The sequence below is a fragment of the Coregonus lavaretus genome, assembly GCF_964263955.1.
Source record: "Coregonus lavaretus genome assembly, chromosome: 32".
In the NCBI taxonomy this organism is placed as follows: Eukaryota; Metazoa; Chordata; class Actinopteri; order Salmoniformes; family Salmonidae; genus Coregonus; species Coregonus lavaretus.
This window is the reverse complement of record NC_140019.1, coordinates 6282068-6298909: the sequence shown is the minus strand read 5'-3', so window position 1 is coordinate 6298909 and position 16842 is coordinate 6282068. Positions and strand designations below refer to the sequence as shown.

At 43.8% G+C, this 16842-nt stretch overlaps 1 protein-coding gene across 1 annotated transcript in view; it reads right to left on the bottom strand.

The window, feature by feature from the left end:
• Nucleotides 1–16842, bottom strand: part of aff2 (AF4/FMR2 family, member 2) — a gene marked incomplete at its 3' end in the record, with an annotated part of 168969 nt that overhangs the window by 71938 nt on the left and 80189 nt on the right. The window contains exons 6-8 of the mRNA XM_084150056.1: nt 5739–5825; nt 4620–4656; nt 4332–4386 (exon numbers count right to left, since the gene is read on the bottom strand). Of these exons, the coding sequence (XP_084006182.1) occupies nt 4332–4386; nt 4620–4656; nt 5739–5825 (179 nt within the window). The remainder of the gene's footprint in view (nt 1–4331; nt 4387–4619; nt 4657–5738; nt 5826–16842) is intronic.

Below are 16842 nucleotides of genomic sequence, written 5' to 3'. Positions count from 1 at the left end.
TCCTCAACTGCAGTGTATGATATACCATTTTGTAGCTCTGAGTCTCTACTTTTATCCAATGTAAAAAACAAAATTTCAAATTTTGCTACATAAGACCGAATCGAGGTGGTCGGTCAAAAATAGACATCTTTATTTCATGATTTTGGATGATGGTCCATATGTACTATGTAAGAAGTCCATGGAACACTGCACTAAGTTAACTGACAGCTGTCACATACAGACAGGGTACCTCACTGGAAGACCAGATCTGCTACAAATGAGCCCCTCTTTCTCCTAATTTTTTTTATTTTATTTTCCCAGATGCTGTCCTTTTGAAATTCAAAGAGATTCATGATCTCACTTATCTCATCTTAAAGCATCTCTGCATTTCTACTTATTTTGTCTCATTTGCACGCACACAGGGACAGAGGGAAGTATTGGCACTGTAGCTGGGATATAATGTATACATGTTTATACAGAGCAATAAAGGCTCTGAGCACCATAGCACAACACAGACATTTAACAGCTACCGCGGTAAGTGTGTTTTAATACAAAAGCTAATACTGCCACTCACTTGTGCTTATACTGCATTTCCTGTGTTTGTAGCAGGGAAAGAAAGAGACACTGCTTGATCTGAAGTCAATGCATTTAGCTCCGCCAGACAAAGCTGGTATTGACACAAATGCTCTTTCCTTGGGCTCTGAACATTTGGTCTGGTTAAATCATTGAAGACTTCTCCAATAAGAGCTGTGTCATTGAGCGACACAAAAGGTCCTACTGTGCAACATTGGAGAGCATTCAGAAATATAGAACACTTGCCTTGCAGCAAGAAACATCACTATTGGATGGTGTTAAGAGATAGATGGGAGGTGTTGAATGGAGCTGAAGGATGGGACTAATAGCAACAACTAATAACAACTAATGTAAAGCATACTGTGTCCATAATAAGTATATAGGTTATAGGTTGAGAGCTTTTGTGAAAGAACACAGTTAGAAAAATATGGCATATAGAAGCAAACCAGATGGACATCATGAAAATGATTGGAGGACGTTCAGGAGTAAATACAAACAAAATATAATTATTGTAGAATTTGACTGTGTCCATAAAATGTATATAGTATGTATGGGCTGGAAGTAGAGGCCTAAGCGTTGTTGTTCACGAGTTTACTCCAATTGGGGAAGGGGTGGTGGGGTTGGAAAGTAATGAAGGGAAATATAATTTTTAAAAGGATATGTGTGTGTGTGTATGGATGTACAGTGGGGAAAAAAAGTATTTAGTCAGCCACCAATTGTGCAAGTTCTCCCACTTAAAAAGATGAGAGGCCTGTAATTTTCATCATATGTACACGTCAGCTATGACAGACAAATTGAGGGGAAAAATCCAGAAAAACACATTGTAGGATTTTTAATGAATTTATTTGCAAATTATGGTGGAAAATAAGTATTTGGTCAATAACAAAAGTATTTTCCACCATAATTTGCTAATAAATTCATAAAAAATCCTACAATGTGATTTTCAGGATTTTTTTTCTCATTTTGTCTGTCATAGTTGACGTGTACCTATGATGAAAATTACAGGCCTCTCTCATCTTTTTAAGTGGGAGAACTTGCACAATTGGTGGCTGACTAAATACTTTTTTCCCCCACTGTATGTATATATGTATGTATGTATATATGTGTGTGTGTATATGTATGTGTATATGTATATATGTATGTATATACAGTGGGGAGAACAAGTATTTGATACACTGCCAATTTTGCAGGTTTTCCTACTTATAAAGCATGTAGAGGTCTGTAATTTTTATCATAGGTACACTTCAACTGCGAGAGACGGAATCTAAAACAAAAATCCAGAAAAACACATTGTATGATTTTAAAGTAATTAATTTGCATTTTATTGCCCTAGCTGTGTGTTTCGGGTCGTTGTCATGCTGGAAGACCCAGCCACGACCCATCTTCAATGCTCTTACTGAGCGAAAGAGGTTGTTGGCCAAGATCTCGCGATACATGGCCCCATCCATCCTCCCCTCAATACGGTGCAGTTGTCCTGTCCCCTTTGCAGAAAAGCATCCCCAAAGAATGATGTTTCCACCTCCATGCTTCACGGTTGGGATGGTGTTCTTGGGGTTGTACTCATCATTACTGTGAAATGCTTACTTACAGCCCTTAACCAACAGTGCATTTATTTTTAATAAAAAAGTAGAATAAAACAAACAAAAAAGATGGGGGGGGGGGGGGGGGGCAGTGCAAATAGTCTGGGTAGCCATGATTAGCTGTTCATTGATGCCCCACGAGGTGAGATCTTGCATGGAGACCCAGAACGAGGGTGATTGACCGTCATCTTGAACTTCTTCCATTTTCTAATAATTGCGCCAACAGTTGTTGCCTTCTCACCAAGCTGCTTGCCTATTGTCCTGTAGCCCATCCCAGCCTTGTGCAGGTCTACAATTTTGTCCCTGATGTCCTTACACAGCTCTCTGGTCTTGGCTATTGTGGAGAGGTTGGAGTCTGTTTGATTGAGTGTGTGGACAGGTGTCTTTTATACAAGTCACGAGTTCAAACAGGTGCAGTTAATACAGGTAATGAGTGGAGAACAGGAGGGCTACTTAAAGAAAAACTAACAGGTCTGTGAGAGCCAGAATTCTTACTGGTTGGTAGGTGATCAAATACTTATGTCATGCAATAAAATGCAAATTAATTACTTAAAAATCATACAATGTGATTTTCTGGATTTTTGTTTTAGATTCCGTCTCTCATAGTTAAAGTGTACCTTTGATAAAAATTACAGACCTCTACATGCTTTGTAAGTTGGAAAACCTGCAAAATCGGCAGTGTATCAAATACTTGTTCTCCCCACTGTATATGCATGTATGTATGTATGTATGTATGTATGTATATATATATATATATATATATATATATATATATATATATATATATATATATATATATATATATATATATATATATATATATATATATATATATATATTTGCGAGAGAAAAAAACATATAGGGGATTGGAAGTGATGCAGACAATTAAATTGATGGAAGTTACAATCTATCTGAAATGTTAAAGCTGATTTACCCCCTAAAAAAATATATATTTATATTTCATTTGTTTACTCTGTTTATTATATAAATCAATTTTGATGTCTGATCATCATGCTATTTTACTCAAGAGAGCTCAAATAAATTCAAGCTACTGGTGTCCAAACACCACATTTGTAATGAAAAGCACATCTTAGCTACACATTCTCTGTACATCTTGTTGACAAACTGCTCACAATATGATGCCTCTCTGTAACGCAAAAAAATCCAAACCCCTATAAAGCCCATTCTTAGTCAGCTAGGGTTCCAAAGGGGGAGTTAGTTATACTACTGGACATTTTCTAAGTTTACCAGTAAACTATCAGAATTGTGGTATCTTCAAGAGGATTTTATGTAATCTATCACAAGACATCTAGTGGTCCTTTTGGGTACTTCAGATTATCACATATGTTTGTAATTATCTTTTGCCCTCTCTCTATATTAAATATTTGAATAAGACAACAACAAAAAATAGAATGACAAAGCTGTAAAACATCAACTTAGTGAATACCATTGGGGTTTAATTTGAGAATTTCAGCATGAAATATCCTTTATATTTTGTTTTACACACTTTTATTTATTTTACTATGTCAATATGTATTTGTTGTCAAAGTTTTGCCATCAAACTGGTGGCAGTTGTGAAAAAAGTAAATAGTTGGACGAGTTGCAGAGGTAATTAAAAATAATAGCATTGTTGATTAGATGCTTTTTTCATTAATTAGGCTATTTTATCTTGAACCATATGGTTTATCTACTAGAAATTCATGGACAATATGGAAACAGATCTAACAAATAATTGCTATACATGAATATATATATTTTTTAAAATCTAGTATAAATTACCAAATTACGATAGGTTGCCATATTTTTTCTATGAATTACCAAAATCACTGTCGATTACGGTAACTTTAGTAAATTACCGGTAGCTTTGCAACCCTATCGTCAGCAATTCACTAGGCCTATGTTTGACACTAACTAAACTGAGTGTAGGCCAGGTCTTGCGTGACTAGGGGAGACAGGCAATGTTGTCAGTGCTGTGCTGTTGAGGAGTGCAGGGGAGCAAGGGAGATGCCAAGGAGGGTAGGGGTTAACAGAGAGAGAGAATGCCAACTGCTCTGTTTGTTTGTGAAGAACACTCCTCTCAGCTGGGAATTCTGCAGGCTTTTTTCACAGGGACTTGTTTTGCAAGGGAACAAAGCTGAAACCATGGCGGCATTTATCCCCCGAAGCTTTTTCAAAATAATTAATCAAATGAATACTCACGACTTCTGTGGTACAGACTTGGTTGCAGGCTTGTTACCAGGAACATTGCACCGCTCTGCAAAATAATTTACATTTAAATGTCAGAGTGCTGGTTTTGATTAAACCCTGACCAACAGCTAGCTTATTATCAATTTAGCTTTTGTTGCAATATGTCACACAGCATAACATTTCTCCCTAAATGGACAGGGCTCCAGTTGTTTCATGGCATAATGGCCTTCCATCTATTTACATCATTTTAGACTGATTAAATCGAAATGTGTGTGTAGGAAAAATGTAAAGCAGACTTACTTTGTCCAGCGTATCCTGAGGGTAAGTGTTGTGACTCCTAAGCAGAGAGAGAGAGAGAGAGAGAGAGAGAGCGAGAGAGAGAGAGAGAGAGAGAGAGAGAGAGAGAGAGAGAGAGAGAGAGAGAGAGAAAGAAGACAAGAGTGCATCAAATACATTAGCATACACTGAGGTGATACAGGAGAACAAATGGGAGGGAAATTGCTCATCTGATGGACTTAATTGATTTTACACTAATACAATTAGACAGAGGACACAACTCATGTTTCAGAGTGTGGTGCGTGGACTAAACTAGACAGGAAAATGTCTTAGTTAAAAGATGGCACCATTAAATCAGGATTTGTAGACACAGGCTTATTATTAGGAATGTCAGCCGGGTCAAGCTATGAGATTCAGACCATGTCCTATTAAGACACAAATAAGAGGGCTTTAGCTGCAAAATTAGGCGTCGGGGGATTTGAGGCTAGGGAACGACGGTAGAGAGGAGAGGAAGTGAACGCTAGGAGAGACATACCCCGGGAGTTAGTGGAGGAGAGGATGAATGGTCTGAAGGACACTGGATTATCCTATAGCTAAATCACACTATTACAGTGCAGCTGAAGTGCTGACAGGAGTTTGTCCTCAAAAAGTCCATCCTGCGGGCACATGTAGCCAGACAAATGAAGTCCTATAGCTATCTGGCCAATAGCAGAGGCTCTTTGCTGTCTCTCCTCTCTGTCTCTTGCTGGGTCCCACGCTCTCTCTTTCTCACTCCCTCTCTCTCTCTCCTTCTCTCTCTGGTGCCATGGGTATCTCACTGGTCCTTTACTGTGACAGAACTTGACAGGCTCTCACTAGGATGACAGCCCTGGGTCCAATTTAATACATCCCCTTTTACTTGATTTGTTTTCCCTTCCGACTGACACATGGATAACGTGATTACTGCTTACCAAACACATAAGTGACAGTAGGAAATTGCTCTCTTGACAAGGACAGTAACCATTCAGAATGCATACATCTCTGTCATTGTGATAATGGTATTAACTAGTGTCAGTATTACTAGCACTTATAACATAGTTGAAGAAGTATTATTGCTGTGCTTGTCAATGAACAGTACAGTGTAAGCCATACTATAGGACTCACCTTGGAGGGAATAGGGAACTTGGTCTGCTCAGCCTTGCCTGGAGTGTGGATGGCAGTCAGGGGAGGAGGCCAGGAGTGGGTCATCTCCTGTAGGGCAGACAGTATTCAAATCAGACATATGACACACACAGACACACAGACACACAGACAGATGGGGGCTGTGCTTTGGCGGAGTGGGTGGGGTTATATCCTTCCTGTTTGGCCCTGTCCGGGGGTTTCTTCGGATGGGGCCACAGTGTCTCCGGACCGCTCCTGTCTCAGCCTCCAGTATTTATGCTGCAGTAGTTTATGTGTCGGGGGGCTGGGGTTAGTTGGTTATACCTGGAGTACTTCTCCTGTCTTATCCAGTGTCCTGTGTGAATTTAAGTATGCTCTCTCTAATTCTCTCGTTCTCTCTTTCTCTCTGAGAACCTGAGCCCTAGGACCATACGTCAGGACTACCGGGCATGATGACACCTTGCTGTCCCCAGTCCGCCTGGCCTTGCTGCTATTCCAGTTTCAACTGTTCTGCCTGCGGCTACGAAACCCCTACCTGTCCCAGACCTGCTGTTTTCAACTCTTAATGATCGGCTATGAAAAGCCAACTGAGAGACCTGATTCCTAGGACCATACGTCGGGACTACCGGCCGTGGTGACTCCTTGCTGTCCCCAGTCCGCCTGGCCTTGCTGCTATTCCAGTTTAAACTGTTCTGCCTGCGGTTATGGAACCCCTACCTGTCCCAGACCTGCTGTTTTCAACTCTTAATGATCGGCTATGAAAAGCCAACTGAGATTTATTCCTGATTATTATTTGACCATGCTTGTCACATATGAACATTTTTGAACATCTTGGCATGGTTCTGTTATAATCTCCACCCGGCACAGCCAGAAGAGGACTGGCCACCCCTCATAGCCTGGTTCCTCTCTAGGTTTCTTCCTAGGTTTTCGCCTTTCTAGGGAGTTTTTCCTAGCCACCGTGCTTCTACACCTGCATTACTAGCTGTTTGGGGTTTTAGGCTGGGTTTCTGTACAGCACTTCGAGATATTAGCTGATGTAAGAAGGGCTATATAAAATAAAATTGATTGATTGATTGACACACACACACACACACACACACACACACACACACACACACACACACACACACACACACACACACACACACACACACACACACACACACACACACACACACACCCAACCCCCTGCTGGCTTGCCTCGGAAGCTAAGCAGGGTTGGTCCTGGTCGGTCCCTGGATGGGAGACCAGATGCTGCTGGAAGTGGTGTTGGAGGGCCAGTATGAGGCACTCTTCCCTCTGGTCAAAAAATATCCCAATTCCCCAGGGCAGTTGTTTGGGACATTGCCCTGTGTAGGGTGCCGTCTTTCGGATGGGACGTTAAACAGGTGTCCTGACTCTCTGTGGTCACTAAAGATCCCATTGCACTTATTGTAAGAGTAGGGGTGTTAACCCCGGTGTCCTGGCTAAATTCCCAATCTGGCACACCATCATGGCCACCTAATCATCCCCAGCTTCCAACTGACTCATTCCTCTCCCCTGTAACTATTCCCCAGGTCAATGCTGTAAATGAGAATGTGTTCTCAGTCAACTTACATGGTAAAATAAGGGTTAAAATAAGTAACTAAACACACACACTCCAACATACTGTACATGTCACCCACTCCTATACATTCCTTCTCTAAACATGCAAAACAAGCTACACTCACACACTCTGGCTGCATATCTCAACCTGATCACTAGAAATAGACTTCGATTTCGGACATTTGAAAAGGTCCTGAGAACGTTGATATATGCCTACCTCGGTGCAAGAAAAATAAAATAAAAACAACTGCTCAGAACTGGGCGTGAACTCGTGATGCTCGGAGCCAATGAGCGCTGCTCGGACCACTATACTACAGCAGTTCACAACGCTCTCAACAAGATATCGTAGTCTATTTTTGATGCATTCATTCTGCATGGTTACAGGGTTAATTCCGCGTGGTTACAGAGTTAAAACAGAAACAACTTAAACGTTAACAGTTTAGGCATTAATTTTGTGTGGTTAAGGCTAGGGCTATGGTTTGGGGAAGGCTTAAAACAAAATAAATAAAAGCAATGCGCTGTTTCCATCAACTATCATCAAGTGTGGTGTAGTGGTGCCTGGAGAAGTGGGTATACTCTAATTTTGACCTAAAGTAATAAATCCTATATTGGTCTTTCAGTCAGGCCAACCCAAGCTGTACTGTGCAAGGAGGCTAATAGGAGAACAAAAAGAAGCCTACTATCGAAACAGATAAATGAGGCTGTCAATTGAGTCAGAAATTCACAGGTTTCTGATTTTATTTAATTTCTTTCAGGTTTTTGCTCTCAAAGTCACACTTTTGTAACAGAAAAACAACAAAATTGGATGTTCTAAGTCCATAACAATGCTTAAACCACATCAGGAGAACAAAAAGAAGCTGGTCGTGGACTACAGGAAACGAAGGGCTGAGCACGCCCCCATTCACATTGATAGGGCTGAAGAAGAACGGGTCGAGAGCTTCAAGTTCCTCTGTGTCAACATCACTAAGGAACCATCATGGTCCAAACACACCAACACAGTCGTGAAGAGGGCACGACAACGCCTCTTCCCCCTCAGGAGGCTGAAAGATTTGGCATGGGCCCTCAGATTCTCAAAAAGTTATACAGCTGCACCATTGAGACCATCTTGAATGGCTGCATCACCGCTTGGTATGGCAACTACTTTGCGCTACAAAGGGTAGTGCGTATGGCCCAGGACATCCTCATCTGCGTTCTCCTGTTCTATTGGTTTTCTTTAAACTTTCTTTCATTGTCTAGCAGCCAAAGGCATTATCTTAGTCATATTACTAACCTGTGATGGTTGTTGCATCTTTAGATCTCTCCTATATCTACATTTCTAATGTATATTTCCATCTCTGTACATGAAACTGCTTGTATGTGCTGTGTGCATTATAGAACAGTATTTTCCCCAAATTTTATTTAGGAACAGTTGCGCGTAGGCCTACCACCGTGTGCACATTGCTGTGCCTAAAATGTGAAGATAATAGTTTAACAACATTTTAAGCTAAACATTCTGATCTGTTCCATCAGCCTTATTAATTGGTATGTTGTATACCTCCACTACACTACTTTGATACCCATTGTGGGGATTAAGAAGTGAGTATAAGCAATGCCCACTGAAAAATATGTGAGTATACGTTGTATCTATGCATATACCCTCCACTAAACTACTGTGTATGTGTGACAGAAGCAGAGAGAGATAGGTTGTGAGCTTGCAGAGTGTGTCGTCTTTCAGTGAGCATATGAGTGACTATGCCCAAGATCACAGCTTGACACACACACTGCATGCATACTGTACATACAGTGCATTCGGAAAGTATTCAGACCCCTTAACTCTTTCCACATTTTGTTACGTTACAGCCTTATTCTAAAATGGATTAAACCTTTTTTTTCCCTCATCAATCTACACACAATACCCCATAATAAAAAAGTTAATATTACATTTACATAAGTATTCAGATCATTTACTCAGTACTTTGTTGGAACACCTTTGGCAGCGATTACAGCCTCACGTCTTCTTGGGTATGACATTACAAGCTTGGCACACCTGTATTTGGGGAGTTTCTCCCATTCTTCTCTGCAGATCCTCTCTAGCTCTGTCAGGTCTCTCCAGAGATGTTTGATCGGGTTCAAGTCCGGGCTCTGGCTGGGCCACTCAAGGACATTCAGAGACTTGTTCCGAAGCCACTCCTGCGTTGTCTTGGCTGTGTGCTTAGGGTTGTTGTCCTGTTGGAAGGTGAACCTTCACCCCAGTCTGAGGTCCTGAGTGCTCTGGAGCAGGTTTTCATCAATGACCTCTGTTTACTTTGCTCTGTTCATCTTTCCCTCGATCCTGACTAGTCTCCCAGTCCCTGCTGCTTAAAAACATCCCCACAGCATGATACTGCCACCACCATGCTTCACCGTAGGGATGTTGCAAGGTTTCCTACAGACGTGACGCTTGGCATTCAACCGAAAGAGTTCAATCTTGGTTTCATCAGACCAGAGAATCTTGTTTCTCATGGTCTGAGAGTCCTTTTGGTGCCTTTTGGCAAACTCCAAGCGGGCTGTCATGTGCCTTTTACTGAGGAGTAGCTTCCGTCTGACCACTCTACCATAAAGGCCTGATTGGTGGAGTGCTGCAGAGATGGTTGTCCTTCTGGAAGGTTCTCACATCTCCACAGAGGAACTCTGGAGCTCTGTCAGAGTGACCATCGGGTTCTTGGTCACCTCCCTGACCAAGGATCTTCTCCCCCAATTGCACTGTGGGACCTTATATAGACAGGTGTGTGCCTTTCCAAATCATGTCCAATTAATTGAATTTACCACAGGTGGAATTTACCAATCATGTCCAATCAAGTTGTAAAAATATCTCAAGGATGATCAATGGAAATGTTTTTTTATTTTGTATACATTTGCAAACATTTCTAAAAACCTGCTTTCACTTCATTCATACACACACACATCAATTGAGCTTTCTCCTAATTTATTAAATACAGTCCATACACTCTGTCTCACACAACACTTAAAATAACATGATGGCACAATCTGATTTAGGTCTGTTTTGAACTTGGGAGGGTCAAATGAAAATAAACACCTCTGCCTTTAGCTGTCAGACTGAACTTGTGCCGAATACAGATACTCACGTTTCAGAGTAGCATAATGTGTCAAAGAAATCTTATGATCTAGAGTATCAAATGAAAACAGTGTACTTGGATATCCCTATGAAGATCAAGACAACATAAGCAATTGGTTTTCGCTGTGTGGTTGAACGCATTTGTCAGAGTAGCAGTTATCAAACCCACTATCCATGTCTGGAAGTAAACAACAACATTCTTGGCTAATAATATTACAATCTCACATACTTAGAAATGTCACTAAGTTCCTTTTAACCTTATTTTCCCCCCAAGAACATCAATATTACTGCCTTCTGGGAAACACACACGATCCATTAATTTGTGTGAGATGCAGTGAGGGCACTGGGGAGCTTGCTGTACCCTCGCAAGGGTTTGAGGTCCAAATTAAATGTATTAAAAGCAGCCGAGCATGGCTCCCAAACCAAACAGGGCTATCCAAATAAAGCTGAGCAAGTATCACCAACTGTTTAGTCTTGCACCCCTGTGACGACAAGACAGATCATTGGTTAAACCTATGTGTGTTTAAATAAATACACACTAGAATAATATTCTAAGCCGACCATCTTCTAAAACTCTTTGGTCTAAGGATGAATTGTTTTGAGTCTTTAAATCTCTGAGGAATGTCCAATCACAATCTGAGTCTGGGTTACTATTATTGTCCTGGTGTTATAAAGTCTGTGGTGTAGCCTACAGTACAGTATGCACTTGTCTCTAATGGTTCAACAGATCAACTGCTCCTATTAATGCACTCAGACAGACCCATCACACAGGTGTATGATCTACTGTTGAACTGTCAGCCACAGAGATAAAGATGCATATGGACAACATCTCTCTATCTAACCATCACAAGCCTTTTCATTTATATCACACCACTCTCTATCCCTCCATCACGCCATCCCAAATTCCCCAGAGTAACACAGTGACCCTGTTGACTTCATGACATGTTTTAACTACATCTCAATAAGATGAGGAAAGGAAAGTCTGTGTGTGTTGAGAGCCAAGTTTGGGGATCAGGTCATTTATTGAGGTCTGTTGTTTATAATTCTTCTGGTTTATAGAGTTAATTTCCTTGTAAACGTTGGCTTGGCCTCCTCTCTCTCTCTCTCTCTCTCTCTCTCTCTCTCTCTCTCTCTCTCTCTCTCTCTCTCTCTCTCTCTCTCTCTCTCTCTCTCTCTCTCTCTCTCTCTCTCTCTCTCTCTCTCTCTCTCTCTCTCTCTCACTCTCTCTCTCACACTCTTTTGCTCTCTCAATGAATGCTGGGAGTTTTTTTTGGAGTTTGAGAGGTTATGTGGAGGGCTCTGTCCTAACTTATATTCTTGTTTCTTTCCTTGGTCTTTTCTTTCAATTTTTATTTTCTATGGTGGATGGTTAATGCACTGTTTGTTTTAGCAGTACCCACAGTTTTTTTTTCAAAGTTAGGGAGGAAGAGGAAGGTGTTTTAGTTTCCTGGGGTTTGAACGGTCTGGTGTGCGCGATGGCTTTGCAGCCTAGCGCGTAGGAGACGCTGTCATTACGGCATGGATTCAGGTGTGTTCCTGAGAATGGAATTAAGGTGGAGGAGGTTCTGTTCGTGGTCGGTGAACAGGTAGGAGCTGAATTTATACATTCCGCATCAAGAATGAATAAAGCTGTGGTTGTGTTCATGAAAATAGTACATTTGGTGGGTAGGCTCATTGCTAGTGGAATATTTGTAAGCAGTTTGTTGATGCCTATTTCTCCTCTTTCGACCACTTTGACTAGGGTGGTAGTTGCAAATTTGCCTCTGTTTATTATGGATGATCAAGTCAGGAAAGAGCTGAGTCGTTTTGATAAGTTTGCTAGGGGTTTCCGTGTACTGTCGGCAGGTTTTCAGGCATATGCCGTTAAGCATGCTGTTTCGTTCCGGAGGCAAGTGTTCATGTTTCTGAATAACAATGGTTAAATGTGCATTTTAAAGTAAGGCATGGGGAGGGGCTCTACATGAGGTTTGCCAGCACATATAGTCTACAGTGCTTTGAGTGTGGGGATTTGGGGCATAAGAGCTTTGCGTGCCCACATAAAGGCCGTAGACAAGGTGAGGGTACAAGCACCAGTGGGGGAAATCGAGGTCAACGTGCAGGAGGCCATGAGACGCAGGCAGCAGAGGCTGGGCCTAGTCATGCTATAGATGGTGGCATAGATGAGGCTGGGTCTAGTCATGCTATAGATGGTGGTGTAGGTGAGGCTGGGTCTAGTCATGCTATGGATGGTGGTGTAGATGAGGATGGGCCTAGTCATGCTAGAGATGGTGTTGTAGATGAGGTTGGGTCTAGTCATGCTATGGATGGTGGTGTAGCTGAGGCTGGGTCTAGTCGTGTTATGGATGGTGGTGTATATGCGGCTTGGCCTAGTCAGGTTATGCTAGTGGAGGAGGAGAGTATAGTGGGGAAGGATAAGCGACTAAGTGGGGTGGAGGAGGGTGTCAGGTGGAAGAGAAAAAGGGGGAGAAGAAAGGAGGTGGGAGGGGAGAGGCTGGTGTGGTCAAAGGCACCAAGGAAACTTTGCGTGGTGCTGGGGGGAAGGCCCCGACTAGAGAGAAAGGGCAGATGGTCAGGATGGGAGATGGAAATGAGGAGGAAGGTGAGTCTGAGGAAGAGGAAGATGAGGAGGCTTTCTTTTCAGACTCCTCCTCAATGGGTCCAGAGCTGACAGCCAGTCAGGCAGAGCGGTCAAAGTACACGGTGAGGGAATTGTCAAGGTTCATGAATGAGACTAAAGGGAAAAAGAAGGTTAAGCTTTTTTTTGCGATCCGGGAAAGTTTGTAAGATCAGTACAACACGCTATGAAAAATTAGGGGCATGGTGTACTCTCACCCTGGAAACGTTTTAGGTTGAGGAAGTGGTTCACAACCATATGTAAGGGTCTACCTTCAGATGCTGTTTAGATTAATTGTTTTCTTCTGGCACTGGGGCTTTTTGAACTTTGCTATTGGTCTCTTTCTTTGCTGGCTTTTCTGCCACTTCTTATGGAGACTCTTCGGGTAATATAAATGGTGCCATAGATGCGGGAGTCTGTTGGGTGAATATGTAAAACAAAAAAAGGTACAGGTGTTGTTTCTGCAGGAGCGCATAGTGATGTGGTGAATGAAGTCGATTGGGGGCTCTGGTGGAAAAGGGCAAGTGTGCTGAGCCATGGAACAAATGTTAGTGCAGGGGTGGCAGTCTTTTTTGCACCAGGTCTGGCCGTAAAAATGTGCTCCTCGAAGGAGGTGTGTAGGGGTAGACTGCTTGTAGTAAAAGCAGAAATTCACAACAGGGGTTTTGTCCTTATAAATGTGTATGCGCCTAACACAGGGAGAGCGAGGGGGCGTCTGTTTGGGTGTCTTAGACAGGAACTCTCACAGGTAGCGCCTGAGGAGACGCTGGTGGTCGGCGGGGACTGGAACTGTACGATGGATTTGATGAAAGACAGAAATGGGGAGGAGCCTCATTCAGGCTCAGTGGGGGTTTTAAGGGATCAGTTTGACCTATGGATGTTTTGAGAACGAGACATCCCAACACAAGACAATATACATGGGTGAATGTCTTTGGGGTTAGGGTGAGTGCAGCCCGACTCGATCGGTTTTACATGTCCAGGAATCAGAGCAATAGGCTGTTGGGCGCTACCATTCTCCCGGTGGGTTTTTGGGATCACCACATAACCATGGCTCAGCTGTCTATTTCACCAGGGCCTCGGCAGGCATCCTATTGGAAGTTTAATGTAAAGCTCTTAGAAGATGCCACATTTTGCTCAGGTTTTCAGACTTTTTGGGAAATGTGAGGGCAGCGAAGAGAGGAGTATGAGTCTCTGATTCAATGGTGGGATGTGGGAAAAGTCCAAATTCGGCTTTTCTATCAACAGTATACAGCTCTCTCATCCTCAGAGGCTAGGAGAGTATTGGGGGAACTCGTGCGTAGTATCAGTGAATTGGAGGTAGAGCTGGTGGGGCAAGGCAATGTAGGCCTCCAGGCTAATTTAGCTGATTTACGTAGGGACCTGGGCAGTTTTTTCCTGTTTAGAGCAAAGGGAGCACTTGTAAGAGCTAGGTTCTCCATGCTCAAGGAGATGGATGCTCCCAGCTCCTTCTTCTTTGGTTTAGAAAGACAGAGTGGTGAAGCCAAGGGTATGCATTGTCTACGGCTGTCGGATGGGCGGGTGACCTCTGTGGTGGGGGATATGAGGGAGTGGACTGTGGAGTTTTATACTGAGTTGTATAGGGCAGAACTGTGTGATCCTATGTGTGCACAGGTTTTGTTTTCAGAACTATCTAAGCTCTCTCTGGCACAGAGGGATGAAATGGACATTCCTCTGTTATCCCATGAACTGGCAGAGGCCGTAACCCAGATGCCCCCCGACCGTGCACCGGGGATCGACTCCCAGTGGAGTTTTATAAAAAAATTCAGGGGAATAATTGGACTGGACTTCTTTTGCATGTTGCGTGAGTGCGTCGGGGTAGGAGAGTTGCCGATGATCTGCCGTCTAATGTGAACTTTGGATTGGTCTCTTTAGATCAAGAGAAGGCTTTTGATAGAGTGGACCATGAGTATATGTTTAATATGATGTCTGTGTTTGGGTTTGGGGAAAGGTTTTTGGCCTGTGTGAAGATGTTGTATGCTGGGGCGTCATGTATGGTTAAGGTGGTAGGGGGACTCAGTAGGCCAGTCTGGGTGATGTGGGGCATTAGACAAGGATGCACTCTATCAGGGTAGTTATATACACTAGCCATTTAGCCTTTTTGGGCCTGCTACGCAGGAGACTGCAGGGAGTGTGCTGGACAGGCATGGGTGTGTTGACAGGCATAGCAGTGTCGGCGTATGCAGATGACATTTCTGTGATGGTCAGGGATGGGCAAGATATGCAGGCACTAGAGACTAGTCTGAAGGTGTACGAGGGAGCGTCGTCAGCTAAGGTGAACTTAGGCAAGAGCAAAGCTCTGTTATGTGGGGCATGGAGGGATAGGGCCCCCCTCTGCTTCCAGCAGGTTTGCAGTGGGGTTGTGAAAAGCTCAACATTTTGGGGGTGTACCTGGGCTCGGAGAGGTGGGTCAGGAAGAACTGGGAGGGGCTGTCACAGGCAGTGGTGTCAAGACTGGCCAGGTGGAGGTGGCTCCTGATAATCAACAACCTGGTGGCATCTTCCCTGTGGCATGAACTGGCTGTCCTCAACCCCCCCCCCCCCCCCCCCCCGCCGGTCTGCTCGCAGATCTGCAACGCAAGCTGGTGGATTTTTTCTGCTCGGGCCATCACTGGCTGAGGGCGGCAGTGTTGTATATGTCCGTAAACTAAGGAGGACAGGGCCTGGTGGAACTGGAGAGCAGGGTGGCTGCATTCCGACTTAAGGCGGGGCAGAGACTGCTGTACCATACTGATGTCGGCTGGATGTCAGCTGGAGGGTTGGACCGGCAGCTATTCCTCATGAGGCTGGAAGGGCTGAGTACAGCAGGTCTCTCTGATTTTTACTCTGCAGTGCTGAGGGCCTGGCAGCTGCTAAGGACCACACGAGAAGGGGGTGTGGAGCCTGGGCTGTGGGTGTGGGAGGAGCCTATCTTCCACAACCCAGCCATCCTTTTGAGATCGGTTCAGTCGGCCACCCTGCAGAGGCGACTGATGACAGCGGGTTTACTAAGGCTGGGTGACCTGCGAATGCTGGGAGAGGAGGGGTGGAAAACCCTGGAAGTCCTAGCACAACAAACAGGACTAACATCTCTTAGGCTGTCCAGGAGGCACTGTCTGAGCCGGTAAGGGGGGTGTTTGAGTGGCCAAAGGGGGAGGGCCCACCAATGTTTCCACCACTGCAGGTGACGGCAGAGACTGGGGACTGGCAAGGGGGTCTGGAGGACTTGTTAGATTTTAACACACCGAGCCTGGGGGAGTTTGAGGGGGTGGGAGGTAAAGCCCTCTACAACCTCTGCATTAAGGTAAGGAACATTAGGAGCCTAACAGGAGTGAAGGCACATCAGTGGTAGGGGGTATGTGGGGCGGAGAGTATGGTGGGTTTTAGATGGAGGGGGCTCTACAAACTCACAGTACCAAAGAGGTTAGGGGACCTCTAGTTGAGGGTTCTACATGGAGGCCTGGCCACTAACAGCTAGTTGGCACGGGTTGAACCGGGAGTCGGACAGGGGTGTCCTTTCTGTGTCATGAGTGAAACTGTGATTTATGTGTTTTCTGTATGCACCAGGTTAATGCCATTAATGTCTCTGTTGGAATGTCTGTGTGAGATGTTGGGGGTGGAGTTTACTGTTGGGATGTTTATAATGGAAAAGGTCAAATGTGTGTTGTTGAATTTTCAATTCAAGGAGGAACAGGGTCAAAGGTGGGGGGATAACAGACCCTTTACTATTATGTAATGGGATGGTCTCTGCATGCCTTAGGGTGGAATTTGAGTTCTATAAAACTATAAAAAGTGTGGAGATGTTTCAGGAGATATGG